We start from the raw sequence: 22,420 nt of genomic DNA on the forward strand, positions 1-22,420 counted from the left end.
ACACTTTGCAAGGGCTAAGAATCTCTCTTCCACCTGTGCACAATGTACACTGCAAGGAAAAATGGGATTTGTATGTCTTGGTTTTTTTTTAAACATTTCAGAAAACACTAGGAAATAAAAAGAGCACACAGGTCAGTGTGCATTTTATGTCAGAAAACACTGGTCAATGAAGATTTTGCATCCTGAACAATTTTGGATGTACAGTACCTTACGGATTTTGACCTGCTGATCACATTTATATTTTCCTATCATGTGCCAATTTATTTGGTATTGCATATATTGTGATTTCCTCTCATGCAGTTGCACAAGTATACAAATACAGTGCAACAATTACAACTGGAAAATCTGTGGTGATCTAAACGTAGGGGCACTGCTACTCGGAATGCAGCTCAGATACAAAGTACTATTGTTTCATTTGCAAATGAGACAGCCATGCTAAAGAGTCTCATTATATTTAAATAAACTAGACATTCCATAAGAATTTGTTTCCAGGGCAGAAAAGTACATAAACCAGTTGTTGACTAAACAAACATATATTATTTTTCTCTTCTTCATATAAAACTTGGACTGATTAAAATTTTCTTAAAAACAATGAACAAGAAAGATGAAGGATTCTGATATTTGAAGCAAATGTTTCCATGAATTAGTGATGCCAAGATTGAGGAAGGCAGTGTTGTCAGTCCACAAATCAGATATGCCATCAATTACAACCAGTTTAAAGATCTGTTAGTGGGCCTGGAGGAAATCAGTTGGAAGGTATTCAAGGATATTGTTGAGAATTCTCTTGACAGCTACAGAGGACCAAACTATGTCCACCTGGTTGAAAACAGGCCTCAAACATAAAAAGTCGTGAAGTGCAACATGTGGCTAAAGAATAATTTTCTGCATTGACACTTGCACTTCATCCATGTTATCTTGGAACATTCAGTGAAGAGCAGCAGTATGGGGGCAAGCAAAATTTATCAATGTTGGCAGACTATTGTTGGACACTGAAATGAGAAATATCAGATGTTGTGTACAAACAAAAGTGAAAAGAAAAACATTATTAGCTCAATCAATGGACTAGTGCCTTGTTCAGGGGTTATTGCTGGCATAGGCACCAGAGGCCCTGTAGCTCAGCCCTGGATAGGCAGGTTAGGAAAATGGATAGATGGATGAATTGAAACAATGTGTGAGCATCATTAAAAGCTAAATTTAATACAAGTTTATTTTATGTTTCTCCAAATTTTTACTTGATACAGTCAATCTGAAATTATGATTATAGTAAAAAAAATGTAAGAAGAAAAACTTTAGAAAAAAAACTGTTGTCCAGTAATATTTGCTTTGCGCCCTCCCTCACCATAACCTATCGTCTGTGGGGGAAGAGCAAAAGCTTTAGAATCGTCAACAATTTCGATCTCCAGTTTTTGATGAATCTCGACAATTTAGGGTCCCCTGATTCCGAAAAAATCGATATCACAATGATGGGTGTGTCTGTGTGTCAAAGTTTATTAAGGATGGTCTAGAGCTAAAACATCTGGACAGAAAAATACCAAACTCGAAACTTAAGTCTGTTATGAGATGACAATGTGCTGATTAGTTTTTGAGCCAAATCGTGCAAGAGAATGAGGCACTCTAGAGGAACCCTCAAATACTGTAATTCTGCAATTTATTATAAATTCTTCTCCTCAATTGCTATTGTAATTACCTATTATGATCAGAAAGATCAGCATCAGGGTGGTAAATAATTACTGAAATGTTAAAGAATAGTTCGGGTAACTTAGTTCTTAGGTTTAAAGTGGATGTCAAAAGGGCTCATACTGGGGCCATTTATGGTGTCAAATAATTCACATTTCTAAACAGAACTACACTTTGAAAAGTAAATTGTCTAAATGAGCAAGTCATTGAAAGTATTTCCAACTTTGCTGTCTGTTTCCCATACAGATATGAAACAAGTTGTGTTGTTATCAGTATTAATGATTTAGTATATATTCTTTCTGCGTGTAAAATACTGGGCAATAAATACAGTATGATCTATTTATTATTCTTTGCTTAACACAGATCACACTTGCAGATTATTTCATGACGCAAGATCAGTAGTGGGCAAGACAATATTCATTTGTAAGATGTATTTTATAATACACAAAATAATTGATTGCACATCATCTGCTCCAGGCTCCCATCTCTGTTTTGGGAGCTCTTGAACTCGACACAGTCAGTAATGTAACCAGATGAGCTGGACAGTGAAGACATCATGAACCAAGGGGATGGTGCAAAAAGGTGCAAAGTGCATTAATTAAAAACAACAAAATCAACACAATGTCCAAATAAATAATGCAGTGCAATCAAAACATTAATTAAATAATCCAATACAAAGGTAAATATCACAGGCATTAAAACAAGGCTAAAATGAGATTAAAATCCTGCTGCAGCACTGGGGTCACACCAGCCAAGCTCCCAGTCTCTCCAGCTCTTTCAAGTTATGCTCAGCGGGCGAGACTTCCGCCACCTCGGTCCTCACATTACCGACAACCGTCCTGGCTGCCTCCACCGGCGTCTGCCTGACCGCTTAGGTTCGGTTTTCCTCCCGTCTTCTTTCTCGCACTCGAAGTTGTCCCTCTGATCCAGAGAACGGACTTGTCCCTGATCGTACCCACTCTTCTATTAACTCAGTGGGTATAATGATCATTCACTTCATCTGGGACCCCTGACCATGCTGACTCCCTAACCCCCCTCTCTCATGGAGCTCTCTGCCTCTTCCTTTCACCGTTCCCCCTTTCTGCCTCGCGCTTCTCCTATTTATCCTGGGGACGTGGCTCAGGTGTAGTGATTAGCAGCTCCCGGCTTCAATTACAGATGCAGACGATTCCCTACCTGTGCACATAAGAGAGGAAACGCCCGCCTCAAGTAGCGTCCAGGACCTGTTCCGTCCACATGACCACACCCCCTCTTTAAGCCACTATTATTTATTCAAAAACTGGGCTTTCATTCTGAGCCATGGACCCGGTATATCACATCCCCAATGTAAGCCTTGTGTGTTTTAAGTGGGAAAGCTACAATCATCCACTCCTTTGTTTATAAAAAGCATAACACCTCATTTACAACAATTGAAAGAATTTCTGTACCTCTGTCCTACTAAAATTTAAAATATAAACTTATATAATGCCCCTTTCTAATATTGTATTATCCATTCCAACAACACAAATCTCAAACATTAGATTTCAATCAGTGTGAACATCACCTTACCCGTATCCTCAAGAATGTGGACATCTTCTTACCTGTGCATGTACTGTATGCCTATAATTGTCATTGTGTGAAACTCTTAGTTTTTTCACAAACCTCACAGAAAGAATTCAGTAAACTGAGCAACTTAACTAAAGCAATTATTATATCAGTTTGCAAAATATTTTCTTTTCATAATGTTTCACAATAGGACTCAGATTCTTTCCCAAGAAGAGACAGCAAAAACAGATATTTGCCAGCACATTTTTAGATTTATGTGCCAACTACTTGAGCATGGGAAAGGCGCTATAAAAAGTAAAATGTAGTATTATTACTATTATTATTACTTTTAGACTTCATTATAAGATGAAATCAGGTTTTGAGTCATTTCAAAACCAGGTGAAGTTTTGTAAATTATACAAATACCTTTAAACATAATAATAAATATCTTTAGCACTACCCAAAAATCAATAAGGCTTTTCCACTTTCTCTGTAATAAACCTGTAGGATATGAACCTGCTTAATGAATTAATTCTAACATTTTCTGGACATTGATACATACTGTAAATAAGTGCAACTTCTTTACTTATCATTCAGAAAGGATTTCTATCCATTTTGGGATCAGTAGAAGAAGAAATTGCTGAGATGGTTTAAATTTACAACCAGTAGAATGCTCTTTTATTATCAAGGGTGAACTAACATTTTGTTCTATTTCAGCAGGATAGAAATATAGTAATGACTTTTAGGGTAACTGAGATCACCTAACGTGGATTTAATGTGTGCCAGTTTATTATAACTAAAAAAACTTAAACAGTAGGGACTTGTGTCTCCTGACTCTACTTAAGTATGTTGCTTTGTACATCCTTTCTGTGCAGTTGTTCATGTTGTAATTAAATTCCGCTTACCCAGCTCAGAGTAGTGGGCAGCCAGTGCTTGTAAACTGCTTTTGTAATACAGAGTACTGGGAATACTAAGCCCTCAAACTGATGTATGTGCTAAAGCCATTAACTGATGGGTGACATGTCAGATTTGGACTGAATGTAACCCAGTACCTTTCTAATGGCTCATTTACTACTCAAAAGAGGCTGGCACAACTCGGGAGTAAGTGCTGAAGAAGAACAAAGCCAGGTAACTCTCTGATATGGGATTTTCACTATGAAAATACAGTACTTTATCATTTAATATACTTTAGGTAGGACAACCAGAATCTCCTGCAACCAGCTCATACTGGGACAGTTTTTAAAAATGTTTTAATTCTCTTCTACAGTTATTTAAAATGCTGATATCAGAATGCTAACATTGGTTGCTACAATTCCACTTTTGAGTATTCATTTTTTTATGTTTGTTTTATTAGTTGAGCTGAAGTTTTCTGTAGCACAATACGATTTCTCATATTTTTCCAAATCATTTAAGAGTGTCATGAGTCGCCAGTCACCGCAGAAGGGCATAACAGTGTCTGCTGGTGGCTCAGATAAACTAAGAATTGGCAACAGTTTTTGAGGCCTTATATCACCCTTACCTCCACCACCTCGTATAGTGCCGTGGTCCTCATATTTTAAAGGTGACAATAAGTATGGATACACACCTGCTCAATCAAAGGCAGTTAGACAAAAAACAATGAATTATAAAGTCTTCTCTTGAATTATTGAAACAATAAAATCCTCCATCTTTATCTATTGTTAACCTACCTATTAAAAGTAATGGTTCTTTAATGACACTGTATTGTTCTTAATCATGTTGTGTGGTTTCTCATAGCTCCATTGCTTGACCAAGCACCATTTTTTTCTGGGATGGGTTCTTTGCATATAAAGTTGGTTCTTTGTGCTTTGAAAAACTTCCTAAAGAAAATTAAATCTTTAATGTATGGTTGCCTGCCTGACACTAACATAAGAAAACCTGGATGTAGCCTGTGTTACTGGATGATTGTGGCAGGACCCATTGGTATTTCACAAATCTGTTACCATCTGTTCGTGGTTATTTACTGTGTGGAGCCTGTTGCCATCTAAATAATTAAATGTTCTTTCTGGAAACTTTATGTGGATGGGTCTTTTGGGAACCCAAAATAGTTCCCCTGTGATATATCTCTGAAAAACTGCTCTGGCATGTTTATCTTTAAGAGTGTAGGAACCCTGCTCTACTCTACTACAACTAAGACTTGTCTCCTCTGACTGAGTTATGTATCTTCATTTTAATTATGTATTTATTTATTTATTAGGAGGTTCACCCCTCCTCCCTCATATCATTTACAAATATAATTCCTGATTTTCCATCAAAAATGAAACAGTGGGGGCTTCTGCATTTATACCCACCTTTGCCAAAGTCTTGAGTTTTACTTTGCAAATGAAACCTCATCTCACTACGCAGGAATCCATAATGGAACGCACATTAATAATGATGAGCTTTAGCTTTACATCTTCAGTTTATGCCTTACCTACACAACTGCATGACTCCCAGTGGTTCATTGAACACCTTCATTGAATGTCTTCATATCTCCATGTCTGGATATTTCAAATGCACATTAATTTTGGCTCTTATCTTCCTCTATAGATATTGGCTTTCATCAACACATGCACTATTTGTTGATGAATTTTACAGTCTTAGACTGTACTAAAGATATTTACAATTAACCATTTTAGACACAAGCTGCATGTTTTAAGCTTTGTAAATGTATCACAGACATTTAATATTTATTTCCAACAAAAAGAAATAATGTGCTTTATTGAGGTTTCAGTACTAGATTCATTATTTTACTCTATAAATTTTGACTCGCCTACCAGGTTGTAACCCGGGCCCACACTCTTTTCATTTTCTAGCCGCTATTTTGGTTATTTTCTAACCCTAATTATTCAACAAATATTAGGGTTAGGTATATCAATATTTCTGGAAGCATCACTGATAGTTGAGCTATAATTTAAAACAATTTTAAAATGTCATTGCATCATTAGACATGAGTCAGTCTCCATTTCAAAGGTTTATTATTCACTTGGAATGATCTTATGCGGGAGTGCTTATGCTATTTGGTCAGAACTTTGTGGATTCCTGACCCTCACACCTATATGAGCTTGTTGGACTTCCCATTCCCAAACCATGGCCATCAGGAGTTCACCTCCTCTCCCCTTTGGGACTTCAACAATCTACAATCTTCTGTGAAGGCTACCTGCAGGATATTTGAGTGTGTCTGTGAAAATTTGTGCCCATTCAGCTGAAAGAGCATTTGTGACATCAGAGACTGATGTTTGACCCAAATCCAATTGCCGTTCAAATTCATCCCAAAGTGTTCCAGTAGGGTTGCGATCATGGCTATGTAGTGTCAGTTCTAGGTTATTTTGCATCCTAGACCAAGCTTATTAGTGTGCCAACTGACTGTTTGGTAGCTAACTTGTTTGGCTGAGTTTTCCCCCCTACTTATGATCTGTGCCCTAGATGAATGCTTAATTCACATGAATGGTGGCACTGGTCCTGTGGCTATGTGCAAACCACTCAAGTACCTCCACACCAGACTATTAAAACCATGATTTTATGGACCTGGCATTGTGCAAAAAGGCATAATCATGCTGGAACAGAAAAGGGCCTTCCCCAAACTGTTGCCAAAAGGCAGGAAATGTACAATTGTCTAAAATGACTATGAATGCTGTGGCAGTAAAAATAACCTTCAATGGATCCAAGGGGCCTAACCCAAACCCTGAAAATCAGCCCCAGGCCATTATTCCTCCTTCATCATACTTTACAGTATGGAAGATAGTATCCTCCTGGCCAGCGCTAGTCAATGCACATTGCTCTAGGCGTGGTGGACAGACATGTCATCCCTTGTTGTCCATGACAAGTATAGCCAGTATTACTGGGGGCGGGGGCATGGGGGCGTCCTCTCTTGTGTCTGGAGCAGTTTTATAAATGGTGCTCCTCAAAATATGGCACCCTAGGCAGCTGCCTATGTCACCTACTGGATTGATTCTTCCTGGTTTCTGACAAACCCAGATTTATCCTCCAAACTACCAGAGAGTGAAGCATGATTCATTACTCAAGAGAACACATTTCCACTGCTCCAGAGTCTAATGGTGGCATGTTTTACACCACTCCGGCTGATGCTTTCATGGTGCATAATGGTCTTAGGCTTGTGTGTATCTGCTTGGCCATATAATCCCATTTCATGAAGCTCAGTTCTTGTTCATGAAGGCAAAATTCTTGTTTGGATGTTCCTTCCAGAGGAAACTTTCTTGTGAAAGCTACAGTAGGTGATTTTTGCTTGCTTTGTGCTTCATTACTTGATGGTCCAGCTCTATTAGTTTGTGTAGTCTACTGCTTCATGGCTGAGGTGCTATTGCTCCCAAGTACTTCCACTTTCCAATAATGGCATTTGCAGATCTAGCATAGTAGCAATTTCACATACTGGCTTGTTACAAAGATGGCATCCTATGACAGTTTCACATTTTAAGTATCTGAGCTCTTTAGTGTGACCCATTCTACACTTTTAAAAATAGTAGCTCTTTAACAGCATTTTATAGATTTTTACTGGGTTGTATAGTTCCTCATAGAGTTGCTTCACTAAGCACCATTTCATTCTGGGTAATGGGTCTTTGCATATGAAGTAGATTCTTTGTTCCTTGATAAACCTCCTAATATGTAGAAAGAAAAAAAAAAACTTGAAATCTTTAATGTATGGTAGGGTAGCAGGACATCAGATTACGAAAACCTGGACTTGGCCTGTGTTATAGCATGTAGCAAGAGTTCTTTTAAAATCATGACCCAATAGTATTTTACAAATCTGTTACCATCTGTTCATGGTTATTTAAAGCATGTATGGCACCCATTATGGATCTTAAAACATAGAAGTTCTTTCTGGAACCTTCATGTGGATGGGTCTGGTTCCCCTATGGCATCGCTCTGAACAACCACTCCAGCATCTTTATTTTTAAGAGTGTACTGTGAATCTTATTGAATTGAGATTGCATGGCTTCAGTGTTTGCATGATTTTATTTACCTGTTAACAGTCGGGTGTGTCTGAAACACCTGAACTCAGTAAATTGGTGGGGTGTTCACATACATTTGGTCATACAGTCAATGCTGGTGCTAGTTATTTTGCAACTTAGGCCAAGCCTATCAGTGGACCAACTGACTGTTCAGTAGCTAAACTGTCCAGATAGTTCCCCCCACATGAACTGTGCTGTAGGTGAATGCCTAATTTGCCTTAATGGTGGCACAGGCCCTACATATAGTGTATAATCTGGGACTGACGCATGGGAATGTCGAAGTAAATATGTGGCATCTCATCACCTGTTGAGGATTTGACTTGTTTAGTTCATTTATACAGCTGGGTTATTGGGCTCCATTTGCACTTTAAGCCCTGTGTGTTGTCAGTATTACGCAGAATGTGACTGCCCCAAACTTGATGTAATTTAGCCGATTTAATGTAAACAGCAGTGTGTAAAGTTGCTGTATCTCATGGGAGTGGTCTGGTTCCAGGGTAGAAGCCTAGTTTGTTGGCAAAGGTGGCTTACTCAAACAAAGACTGCTCTTGTCCAGTCGGCTGCTACGTTTTCCAGCTCCGGGACAGCTCAAAAAATTAACACTACCAGGAATAAAAGAGACCTCTGTTAGCCCGAGTGACTCGATTTTTTTTACGTTTATGTTTGTGACAGTGAGGTGGTGATGCCACCTGTACACCTGTGAGATGTACATCATATAGCAATGCGCAATCTATTAAAGTTGAATTATTTTTTACATTTATATGCGTACACTGGAACAGGTAAGAAGAAACACCAGGATCGAAGCCGAGTCGAAAAATCCTATTCAGTCTGACAGCTGCTTATAAAATACAGACTTTTGCATGTAAGAGGTGAAAACATATGGAGTAATAAGCCACTTGTGCAATAATTAATCGCTAAGTCCCATTATGTAACAGGCCTACGTTGGTAAAAACTGAAACGATACAAATAACAAGCACCTTAATAAGACAAAAGAGGATTTTTCTGTAACGCAAAGCTTTTTTTCCAGGTTATTATATTAAGCAGACAAACTGTGTTTTGTGCCAGGCAGTTAATCGGTGCAGGTTTACAAACGCTTTCACAATTTCAGTTTTCAAGTTGTCAAATCAAGTCAATTTTATTTATAGAGCACATTTAAAAACAACAAAGTACCGTTGATAGGCACAGACATGGAGTATTTTCATACGCAAATGGGGGTTTAGAATTTAATAAAAAACAAAGCTCAGTTAAATTAATGTGTATAATAATCACTTACCCATCCGTTGTTGGGACAAGTTCACAAGCCGCTTTAGGAGTCTTGCGTAAAATTATCGAGTGCAAACCAAGACCTAACCCACTGTTGGACTGGTCAGATATGAATCAATGATTTAACGTTGGTCAGGATTTCTGTCTCATCACGTCAAAAAAAATGAAGTTGAAAATCACAGATGTTGCTTGCACGACCTCCCTCTGTGTCCGTGGACATTTCCCTACATGCGAAGGTTTTCCTCGAGCGCACTAAACTGTAAACTGGCTCAGTACGAGAGTGCCAGTGAATTCACTTGTGAGTTTAGCAGCCTGTCTACTCGGCCTGCACCTGAACTATGGAGTAATGGAGTTTCGAGAATAAGAGGGAAAAAAAAAGATTTGAAAGACCGGTAATTAGAAGCACACTTACAAATAATTGCCCTTTATTGGGTTGTGTGGCGCCTTGTACAGCCATCGCTGGACAAAAAAAAGATAAAAAATGTAATTCAGGGAAGGGATCTTTGTATATGAAATTATACGAAATTAAGTTATTTGTGCTTTGAAAAGTGTACTAATATGTACACAAAATAGGAATCTTTAATGTATAGTAAACTGTCAATCAGAATAATAACAGATTAAGAAAATCTGCAGTTAGCCTGTGTTATTGTACGCCGCAATTTAAATCCACAAACCGGCAGCTATTTCTTAAATCTATCATCATCTGTTCAACGTTATTTATGGAACATGTTAAAGATCTAAATAGATAAAGATTCTTTCTGGAACATATGGATTATTTTTAGGGACCAAAAATAGCTCCTCTGTGGTATCGCTCTTAAAAAATACATGGCACATATATTTTTAAGAGTTATAAAAATCACTTATTAAATTTGTGTCTGTTGCTAATAATGATGCAGAACTTTAAGAATGACCAAACTTTATTGTGTTTTCAGGCCACATTTTATTCGCTTCTTGATTTGGTTGGAGTAGATAATGGAGTATTTACCTTCATAACGTACAGTATAAGAAAGCGTTTATTCCACGAACAAAACGAGAAAGTGGTGTTCATGTCTCGCACAGACATAACGAAAACGGTGCCTGTGTTATCCTACTAAAGATTAAAATACTGTGTACTTTTAATTTGCAAACCAACATAAAATTAAAGATAAACAGCAATACACGGGCGTTGGTGGTATAGTGGTTAGCATAGCTGCCTTCCAAGCAGTTGACCCGGGTTCGATTCCCGGCCAACGCAGAACATTTTTCCACACATTCTTTCATCTCTTTAAATCGGACAATCCAAATATACATCCAACATTCCCTCAGCGTCTGCACTTTAAAATAAAATTGTCTCATTAGTCTTTTGGGCGCGGGAAATATGTTTCTAGTAATCTTCCAAAATACCTTACTTTCTCTCGTAAAAAAAGAGTAGAGCAAACTTTTACGGCTTATTTTGGATTTTTTTCTCAATTATCAAATATCCTTATTACGACAGAAGATAAGCATTCCAAACATTTGCTGCCTTTGTGGAGTTTTCCCCTTGTACAGATAGGTAGCTTTTCTCGTCATGTATATAGTATATTCGTGTTTTCATTCCTGTGCTTTAAGTTAACTGGCAAAATCGCCACAGTATTAAGTATCCACTGCGACCGGCGCTCCGTCCATGTCTCATTCCTGCGTTATATTCAGTGATGTTGGGATAAGCGCCAATCCAGGTGACGCAAAACTGTACAACATTTGTTAGGTAATTAATGGATGGCTATCGGTTGTCTTTCTTTATTTTCCATTCAATTTAAATGATTTATATGTTTGTATGTGTGCATATATATTCTCATTACAGATATCAGTGTGTTAATACGTATAGAAAGAGTCCAGTCTTACAATGTATAACACCAACAGAAAAGGGCTGGTGGTTGGTCTGTTTATAGTACTGTGTATGCAACGTACTGTTTTGTCTTGTCTGCTTATCAGGAGGATAGCTTAAACACGAGGTTTTTGCAAAATAAATGTCACTCCATGGGTATATAACATGTATAAAGACCCCCTCCACCTTCTCAATTGTTTCCTTTGGGTTTCTTAGCAATATCACAATCAGTCACCAGGGAGGGTCTTAGCCGGGGTTTTGTTGTGTGTTGGGTGGGGGATTATAGCTCCCAGAGCCATGAAGCACCCACGCCCTGCAGTTCTAATTTCATTGGATTTCACTAATGATAATACACAAAGCGCGGTGTTTTATCTATCTATCTATGAAAGGACGTTTCCCTTCAAACTGCATAACATGCATAACTGCTTATACTTTTTATATAAAGCATACAAATATATTTCTTTCATATACTTCCTATAAATCAGTGTTTTATAATATGGAGCTCATTAAAAGAGATTTGTAAATCCTGGTTTTCACATCTAACCTTCATGAACTGCAAAAAAATGCAAAATTGTATTGTACTTGACTGGATTATAAAACAGCTTGTGTCATTTTTACGGACGGGAGATAGATCAAAATGTCTAAATAGCTTACGGTTTTGGACTCCAAATCAAAATGCTGTCGGTTCAATCCCCTCCCCTCTTAGGAACCTCAGCTAGTCACTTCACGTGATTACGTCCCATTCATAAATATATGTTGATTTTTGTAAACAGTGATACCTAAAATGGTGCTTGTAATAGAAAGGGGCTATATGAACCAAAAGTTGTTTGATTGATTGGTTTGTTGCGATTGCCCCCTATGGCGTCAAGTCTATTGAAAACTGCTCTTTTCTGACGTAGTTGCATCCCTCGCCCAGCTGCACCCATGGATATTTATTAAGCACCTCCAGCATTCAGGATCTACAGGGGGCGTGCCCTTCTTTCAACGACCACCAGACTCTGCTTAAGCGTCTCTCGGGGACAGTGGCACTACACGCCCTAGACAGAGTCCGCACGGTCGGTCAGCGTCTGTACCATGGCATCGGAAGAGCTCGCTATCAAACTACAGCGTAGGCTGCAAGCGCAACAGTCGGACGGCGTCGAACCGGTGACTGGGAACGAATCAGCCGAGAAACCACCTACCGAGAATGCCAGCTCGGAGCTGAGTGCCATGCTGCTCCGGAGACAAGGCATCAATGAGGGCAGTACGCGACCGCGCCAGGCAAAGATCTTCAATCCTTACACCGAGTTTAAGGAGTTCAGCAGGAAGCAGATCAAGGACATGGAAAAGATGTTTAAGCAGTAAGTGGCGTGATTCCGACAGCTTCTACTGTCCTCGCAGACTGACGGCGATCCTTTGCGCCGTCAGGGTGACTAATCAGCAGGGAGAAGATCCGCACTTTTCGGGCAAATCTGTTGTTGCTAAGAACTATAGTCTAGCAGGCTCAGTACAAGTGAACCTCGAAGCGGGTGTACGCTTGTTTTAAAATGTGCACCTGTGCATGTATGATATGTGCTACTTTACTCTACCTACATTAGATAAGATATACTAACCCGCACTAGGTTACATACATCATTATAACATACCTGTCTTAAGAGTGGGCTTTTTCATTTTCATAATTCCTTCCCAACATTATTGAATGCCATGAGACTGAACACAAAACATAACATTAAGGTATTAACAAATCCACAGAATAAATACTTGATTGTGTTATATAGAGTCTTTCGTAGAAATAACTGTAGCAAACATTTTTGAAATCCGTATGCCTGCGTCATGACGGTAGTCACAACGTGATGTGCACAGTTACACCTCATCAAGCGCCTTTCCGTTGGTATTTCCCATCAAAGCATTTTATTACATTATACATCACAGACATTCCTGTCCCCTCGAAAGATACTAAAATATAGTTTAAAGAATAAATATGTTATTATCAATGCAGTCCCCCAAAAGTTAATTTTACTATTAGATGTACTTAAACAATCTTCAGAGTTTATTTTTTTAGTCTTCTTAGTGCAAACAAATGGAAACAGTAATGCGCACTTGCAAGAATTAACCACATTCCCACCCCCACCCGATCCTTATCCACCACACTGAACAGCTATTGTTCTACTTTGCTTTTCTAGGACAAGGGCTCCGTTTTGCTAGCCAGTCCCATGGTGACAGGTCCTGATTCTCAAGTCTGCTTTTACCAGACAATCGCATCTTTATGCCATCTCACAAGCAACGAGGGAAGCACAGCAGCACTCTGGTGTCTGGCTTGTTTCTCAAATCACTCGTTGCCTCTGCTGTTGGCACGGAACATTCTCTGATCACTTGGCCACAACACAGCCGTATACACCGTCGCAACATACTGCAGACTTATTCAGTGCGACTTGGTAGCAGCTGCTTGTATCAAAGTTTCTCATTTATGTTATATAGAGACTTTCATAGAGCAGACTCATGGCGCGCTATTTTTGTAATATAGAAAAAAATCATTGCAACTTTAAAATCAATATGTTTATTTATCTGATTCATTTTTTAAACATTTATATAGCTCTTTCCATAAGGCACACTATTTATCGCCTGACCAGTTTATCGAAAAAAAAATCATTGTGCATTTTTTTGGGCTAACGTAAGGGCTTATTATATAAATCCAGCTGCATTCCTTTGATATATCGTATTAATAAACCCTAATCTGGAGCCAATGAACATACAGCATAACCATGTGACCTTGAAAGCAGAATTACGTTGTCAATGTGGGTATTATTGACACATGTTTGACCATACAATGCCGCCCCTTAATCGTTTCTAAAGTTTAATACTTTCATCTCCCATTCGGGTTTTATCTAATTGTTGATTTGAATAGCGAGGTTCTGATATACTGAGTGGCCAGTTAAGTGATCTGATGCTGAGGTCACTTTCCGACTTCTAACATCCTCTCAAACAACAGACGTGTTGCATGTCTTCTTATTGCATGTCAATACTATTTTCTTAACATAGTTATAAGAAATCAGCGTCTGCACCTTGTTTGCCTCACACATCTTAAGATGTGTTGTCTAGGTAACGCAGAACCGGTTCTGTGACTTTTACTACCCTAGGCAAAGTTTTATATGGCACAAACCCGCAAATAGAATATACCGGCATATATATATATATATATATATATATGTATGTACATGTATATATGTACAGTGCATCCAGAAAGTATTCATAGCGCATCACTTTTTCCACATTTTGTTATGTTACAGCCTTATTCCAAAATGGATTAAATTCATTTTTTTCCTCAGACTTTTACACACAACACCCCATAATGACAACGTGAAAAAAGTTTGAGGTTTTTACAAATTTATTAAAAATAAAAAAGCCGAGAAATCACATGTACAGTACATAAGTATTTACAGCCTTTGCTCAATACTTTGTTGATGCACCTTTGGCAGCAATTACAGCCTCAAGTCTTTTTGAATATGATGCTACAAGCTTGGCACACCTATCCTTGGCCAGTTTCGCCCATTCCTCTTTACAACACCTCTCAAGCTCCATCAGGATGGATGGGAAGCGTCGGTGCACAGCATTTTAAGATCTCTCCAGAGATATTCAATCGGATTCAAGTCTGGGCTCTGGCTGGGCCACTCAAGGACATTCACAGTGTTGTCCTGAAGCCACCCCTTTGATATCTTGCCTGTGGGCTTAGGGTCGTTGTCCTGCTGAAAGATGAACCATCGCCCCAGTCTGAGGTCAAGAGCGCTCTGGAGCAGGTTTTCATCCAGGATGTCTCTGTACATTGCTGCAGTCATCTTTCCCTTTTTCCTGACTAGTCTCCCAGTTCCTGCCGCTGAAAAACATCCCCACAGCATGATGCTGCCACCACCATGCTTCACTGTAGGGATGGTATTGGCCTGGTGATGAGCGGTGCCTGGTTTCCTCCAAACGTGACGCCTGGCACTCACACCAAAGAGTTCAATCTTTGTCTCATCAGACGAGAGAATTTTGTTTCTCATGGTCTGAGAGTCCTTCAGGTGCCTTTTGGCAAACTCCAGGTGGGCTGCCATGTGCCTTTTACTAAGTAGTGGCTTCCATCTGGCCATTCTACCACACAGGCCTGATTGGTGGATTGCTGCAGAGATGGTTGTCCTTCTGGAAGGTTCCCCTCTCTCCACAGAGGACCTCTGGAGCTCTGACTGAGTGACCATCGGGTTCTTGGTCATCTCCCTGACTAAGGCCCTTCTCCCCCGATCGCTCAGTTTAGATGGCCAGCCAGCTCTAGGAAGAGTCCTGGTTGTTTCAAACTTTTTCCACTTACAGATGATGGAGGCCACTGTCCTCATTGGGTCCTTCAAAGCAGCAGACATTTTTCTGTAACCTTCCCAAGATTTGTGCCTCGAGACAATCTTGTCTCGGAGGTCTACAGACAATTCCTCTGACTTCATACTTGGTTTGTGCTCTGACATAAACTGTCAACTGTGGGACCTTATATAGACAGGAGTGTGCCTTTCCAAATCATGTCCAATCAACTGAATTTACCACAGGTGGACTCCAATGAAGCTGCAGAAACATCTCAAGGATGATCAGGGGAAACAGGATGCACCTGAGCTCAATTTTGAGCTTCATGGCAAAGGCTGTGAATACTTATGTACATGTGATTTCTCAGTTTTTTTTATTTTTAATAAATTTGAAAAAACCTCAAGCAAACGTTTTTCACATTGTCATTATGGGGTGTTGTGTGTAGAATTCTGAGGAAAAAATGTAATTTAATCCATTTTGGAATAAGGCTGTAACATAACAAAATGTGGAAAAAGTGATGCGCTGTGAATACTTTCCGGATGCACTGTATGTATGTGTGTATTTTAATTAAGAAATTACCGTAATATACACATGTTGTTTAAATTAATAAAATAAATTGAACAATTAGCATAAAGACAACATTCAGTGAAACTTAGAATATGATGATTATCTTTAAATAGGAATGTTTACCCACAATTCCTATTTACCGTACGCTCGTGTATACAAATAATAAAAGCTACCTATCCAAAAAAATAAAAAAAAAACGCGCAACTGCTTTAGCGTGCCAGGAACGAATCTCACAAATGGTGGTGAGCAACAGAGGACGATATTTGCTAAGTTTTGACACAAGTTTTAATGTATGTCAATTTGGTCGATCTTTGCTTAAGTTAAATCAGCTATTAGCAATTCTCTCAGTCCTGTTGTCGTTTTAATCGTTTAATTTTATTTCGCATTGTCTCTCTCTAGGGTACAGTTTGAGGATCATTATTATTGGCATCATCGTCATCGTCATCGATGCTGTTGTTCGAGTTATTGTTGGACTGTGTAGGTCGTCAGAGGTTAAGTCCGAACGTTGCTTGTACTGTATGCGAAAAAAAATAAAACAATATAATCGGACATTTGGTTTGAGTCTGCGTGTTCGTAGGCCTGTATTGTATAAAAAAAATATCGCATCGCCTAGGACTGCTTCTGGGTAACCGAATATGCTGTGCTTAGTGCAAACAGAGCAGACGATGCTGCTGCGAACCGGTCCGGACACATTTTTCTAAACAAAATAAAGTTCTCTACATGGGGCTGCAGTAATGCCCCGTTACCACTAGAGGGCTCTTGCCTTGACCGCTTATGCCCAGAAACGGCCCTGAGGTGACGATTCTAAAGTGACCCCTTATGTGGTTGTGTAAGTGGGCTTTGGGATAGCCTGGCGACCTGTTCAAAACGGGTTCCTGCCTTACGTCTAGTGATGCCGGGATAGGGTCCAGTCACGACCACGAAATGAATTAAATGCCAATGCGGATGACATGTTAATTATGAGGGGACAGACTGTATAAGCTCGTGTATGCGTTTAATTGGGTGGCGTTTTCTTTTTAATCGTTTCGGTGCGTTAATCGGTGTCTGCGATGTGGACGTACTTAAGAATAATGCGCAATGCCCAGTTTATTATTAGCTGATATTTGTGATTGTCTGGTATGTTTAAAATAGGTTTATGAAGTAAAGAAGACGTTTTGAGAAGAGTATTTGCTTTAAAACGACTGTATATACTGTACAATGAAGACTGATCATTCAAAGATGTCGAAAAATGAATAATGACCTTTGCATTAAAAATGACTGTGATCTATAAACTGCGTAAAACACACTTGTCATACCAGTTTAAATCCAGTTTTGCTCAATTCAGGGAGTTTTCTGTTTTCCTGACGAGGCACAGTTACAAGGCAATATTATCACGTTTAGACGACGCCTTGGCTAATGCAGTTATGTCGCAGGGCCAGTTCTCTCCGCTTCGCTTTGGTCATCAAGCAAATCGAGTGGTCTCGGCAATAAGCATGCGGGGTTGGATGTCTGTGTATTTTAATCGTTACTATATCCATATTTAATAAAAAAAAATCAAATCACTCGCTTATTTTCGGCTGCAGTTATTTCACTTTATGGTCACGGAACAGCAGCGTCAAACGAAGGGCTGAAAGCAACCTTTACAAGGTGCTAGCCCGAGAATAAAAAAACACATGCCAATCATTCGCTTATTTTACGCACGTCTGACGTCACGCGATTTGCCCTTCACCTTACATATGTGCCCGGAAGACTACCTTCCACCCGTGTTGTATTCATGAATTAATTGTGTAATATAAACGATTTTTTAACTTGCGCTTAATCAATAATCTGCCATCACGATAAAAAAAACACATTAAATAGTATCGTTTCAATAGACAGCCGCACGCGTTTCAATGCTCTTTTATTTACTTTATAGTTAGGGATGCTAGCTGCAAGTTTTCCTCCGAAACAGTTAACTCCTTAAGCGCAATTACAGACAATTTCCAGTCAAAGAGATCTGTACAGAATTCATAACTCTCGGATTCACAAGAACCTCTATATCTACACTCTTGTGTCCCTTCAGAGCTATGACATTAGGAAACAATTTTTGGTTCTCAAAGCAAGCATCCACATGAAGGTCCCAGAAAGAACCTTTACTTATTTATATCTGTAACATGTTTTATAATAGCTATGAATAGATGATAGATTTGTAATATACCAATGGGTTTCTGACTTTAAAAAGATAATTGCTGGATACAGTAACACAGGCTAAGTTAAGCTTTTCTTGATCTTTTAGAATTTTTCTAGCCTATTATACATTAAACATTTTAATTTTGTCCAAATAGTAGTAAACAATTTAACAGAACGAACTGGTTCTTTGTCAGGTAATGCTTCTGAAACAACTTGGTAATGTGTCATTACAGTACTGTTACTTTTTAACTGTTATCCATCTACTTATTAAAAATACGGCTGCGTGAAAAAGAGGTAGAGCTACACACTGAGCCAACACTCAAACAACACCTTGAGCTTGCTTAGATCTTCTCGGAGGTTTTAAACTCACCATAGAAACAAACTCTGAGTTAATGTATTGCTGCATGCATTTCGGTTTAAAGAACATAGGACACAGAGTACATTGGGGAAAGGATCTGTCACTTAATATTTCAGAAAAGGAGTGAAAGGCATCCATGCACAGAATACAATCGAACTCCATATGTGCAAAGAATTCAGTCATTAAACTTAAAATCTTTTATTGAGTGCATTTATCTAATTTAAAAACGTCCAAAATGTTTCCAGGGCAAGATTCAACCTGTGAACATTGCAATCGAGCTCCAGCTCATTTTGGACAAAAATCTTTGCATGTCTATCAGATAGCTTTGGTGTCACAATCCCTACTAACCCATTAACAGCTGTGTTTGGTGTACTCCCAGAATGACTTCAAGTGGAGAAGGACAAGCAAACTGTAAATTCCTCTACTACTCTACTAGCATGTAGGCTTGCTCAGTTGGAAGAATCCCACCCCACTAGTCTTAAGTCAATGGGTAATGAATGTTCTGTACTACTTGAAATTGGAAAAAATCGAATTGTCACTTAGATGATCTGTTCAAAACATTTTAAAAATTTTGTCAAGATCTAATCAATAACACTTTAGAATAAGTTTCCATTTCATGAAAAAGGATACTCTTCTTTTCTTGCTCCTTTTATAGAGTAGCTTCAGTTGCTAGCTCCTCTCTGTTTCCCTTGGGTAGGGATTGAATGTTGCTTCGATTAGTTAAATTTGACTTGACTGTATGGAATGTTATATATTTCTAATCTCTCTATTATAAAAAGAAATCCTGTCCTGGAAAGCAAAAGCAAGGCCACCATACGTGATCTTCTCGGAAGACATTTAAAAGACCCGCGAGACGAAAGAGACTTGCCATGGTGCGTCTCATGGGAACATACAACGAGATTCTTGCAAGACATGCCCTACTTACAAGCAATATCAAGAAATAAGACCACGGGCAGAAAACACAAATCAGTAGTGTAAAGGCGGTCACACAGCACACACAGCTCCAGGACTCTCGGTGCATATAAAGTGTATAAGATCAATACGGTAGAAATGAATAGGGTAGAAATGAAACATTGACGACTAAATGAAGAAGAAAGAAAAGCGCAGAGAAAAGAGACCCATGGCCACAGAGCATCTTGCCGGGGGCATTAAACATGAGACTTTGTGCCAGGACCGTCTTGTGATGACATGGAACATGAGATTCTTGCAAGACACGCCCTACTTACAATCAATATCAAATAAGCCAAGAGGCAGCAAAACATTCAGTCGTCTGAAGGGTCTGAGCACACACAGATTCAGGGCTCTCAGTGCATATAAAGCGTATAAGGACAGTATGTTATAAATGAAATGTCGACATCTAAGCGAAGAAGAAAGCAGCACAGAGAAAAGAGACTCAAAAGCGTTGGAGAGAAATAAGAGCAAAAAAGAATAATCGAGGTGCAAATTCAGAAAATAAGGAAAGTAATTATCAGCCCAGATCAAGTGAAATTGGAAAAAAAAGCACGTCCAATCCCACTCAGAATTAAAACACAAAGAGTAAAAGACAAAGTAGAACTTCATAAAGACGTTTACAAACATTGGTGCTAAACACATGCAGAGCAGGTTAGAGATTATGAAAGCAGTAAAATTAGAAAGGCTAAAAAAAAACAAAAAAAAAAAACCATTGGCGCTATACACATGTGGAGAAAGTTGAAGGATATGAAAGTAGGAAAATTAGAAAATATAACAAAAGAAAGTAAAGATCGCAGTAACACAAACAAACAAACCGCCTCATTTAACTATGCACCTGTCTAACTTTAGTTTTGCAGAATAATCACTACACTATTGCACCTTAACACTTAATTCTACTTTATTCACATAATTTTACTTATTTATTATGTTCTACTATACTGTTATCTTTCAATCTATGATGTTTTGTTAATCTAACTGATATTTTGTAACTTTGCACAGTTTTTGATAAGCGGATCAGGATGCATTTCACTACATGTTGTCCTGTATAACTATGCATGTGACAAATAAAGAATCTTGAGAATTTCAAAAACGGAGTTTAGCGCACATGCATGGTTACTTTGTAAAAAAAATTATTAACTGCTGATGATTTAGATCGTTTTGTCTGCTGAAATTCCAAACAGAGAAACCTATCGTGAATTATGGTACAAAGTCATTAAACGCATGTCTCACTGACCTCATTAAAAAGATTCAGCATATTGGGACTTGCAAGATTACAAATATTGTTTTCACAGAAGTTCAAAGAAAAAAAAAAATCTTAAAAGTGTGTATTTGGAAAACCAAACACGGGGGTTGGCGAGCGAAGCGAGCAGAGGGCAAAGCACCCTAGTAAAAATAAAAATAAATAAATAAAGTAAATAGGACACATAGATGGTCATGAAAGTGATATGTGCTGATATGAGTCTTACTCCTTGCATCAAACCTCCATTCATCCATCCATTATCCAACCCGCTATATCCTAACTACAGGGTCACGGGGGGTCCGCTGGAGCCAATCCCAGCCAACTCAGGACGCAAGGCAGGAAACAAACCACAGGCAAGGCGCCAGCCCACCGCAGGGCACACACCCACCCACACACTAGGGACAATTTAGGATCACCAATACACTTAACTTGCATGTCTTTGGACTGTGGGAGGAAATCGGAGCACACAGAGGAAACCCACACACACACACAGGAAGAACCGCATCAAACCTTCCACTTGTTTTTATAAGCCCAATCATTTACCCTTTAATTTTTTTCCTTAGAAAATCACAAGAATTTGGAGCCAGTCCCTGTTGTAAGTTACATGGAGTTGCAGCAGGTCGTATTTACTGAGGTCACCTCACAGCTCCTGGGATCAAATTCAGAGAATGACAGCTGTCTTTGTGAAGTTTGCAGGTTCTTCCAATGTGTATTTGCCAGAGTACTGAAGTTGTCTTCCCCACATCCCAAATGCATGCAGATTAATTGGCTACTTAGAGTGTGAGTATGGTCTGTGATAAACTGACCTGGACACCCCTGAATTGAATTAAGTTGGTTAGGCAGATGAAGGCTATACTGTGCATGCACTTTAATCTCATGTTTACTTGTCCATACACGGCGTAGTTAGTGTAGGGTGCATGTTTTTCAATATACATTGTACCGTGTAAGTACTATTGTGTGTAGGCCACTTTATCCCTCGTTCATTGTCTAAATGATTTTAGAAGGTCATACAGAGGATTCGATGTTGTGTATATGATAGCATGTCTTGAACTGCAAATCATATCTATTTGAGTTCAGGGGTGTCACATATTCTAAAAAGTGGTAGCCATACGCCTAGAGGAGCCAAAGCAGTGTGTACAGTGTTTCTCAAAGATGAATGCATGCACATAGTGTACATTAACAATGAAAATAAAATACCAGCCTTAATCACCATTAAATAAATTATAAAATCAATATGCACAAGGTCGAAGAGTTTGTAATTTGATACTTTTAGCATTTCAAATGCTGGTTCATTTTCTGCTTGCTGAAATTTCCTGCATCTATTGATTCCCCTATGTGAGCAGGAACCTTTTTTGGTCTAAATAAGCACAAATTCTGGATGCTTAAAAGGAAGAATGAATGAAAGGAAGAAAGTTGCAATTAGTGATGTTGCCCTCTTCTTCTGTTGCTATATTTGTCATAAGCAAATCTCTGTCCTGAACAACACCCAGAGCCAGCCTTTAGAACATTACAACAGTCTAGATGAGAACAGGCCATTCAGCTCAACAAAGCTCGCCAGTTCTATGTGCTTAACAGGTCATAATATA

The 22,420-nt window shown here is 38.8% G+C and overlaps 1 protein-coding gene and 1 non-coding gene across 2 annotated transcripts in view; both read left to right on the top strand.

Moving 5' to 3' along the window:
• The first annotated feature begins 10,590 nt into the window (after positions 1-10,590).
• On the top strand, positions 10,591-10,662 carry trnag-ucc. Its single transcript has one exon. It is a non-coding gene; the product is annotated as a tRNA-Gly (tRNA).
• A 1,553-nt stretch (positions 10,663-12,215) lies between these two features.
• The window catches only part of efhd1 (EF-hand domain family, member D1), a 41,853-nt gene continuing 31,648 nt past the window's right edge, over positions 12,216-22,420 (top strand). Inside the window, exon 1 of the mRNA XM_039762285.1 lies at positions 12,216-12,611. Within this exon, the coding sequence (XP_039618219.1) occupies positions 12,346-12,611 (266 nt within the window). The 5' untranslated portion in view covers positions 12,216-12,345. The remainder of the gene's footprint in view (positions 12,612-22,420) is intronic.

This window comes from Polypterus senegalus, chromosome 1 (assembly GCF_016835505.1).
Source record: "Polypterus senegalus isolate Bchr_013 chromosome 1, ASM1683550v1, whole genome shotgun sequence".
Classification (NCBI taxonomy): domain Eukaryota; kingdom Metazoa; phylum Chordata; class Cladistia; order Polypteriformes; family Polypteridae; genus Polypterus; species Polypterus senegalus.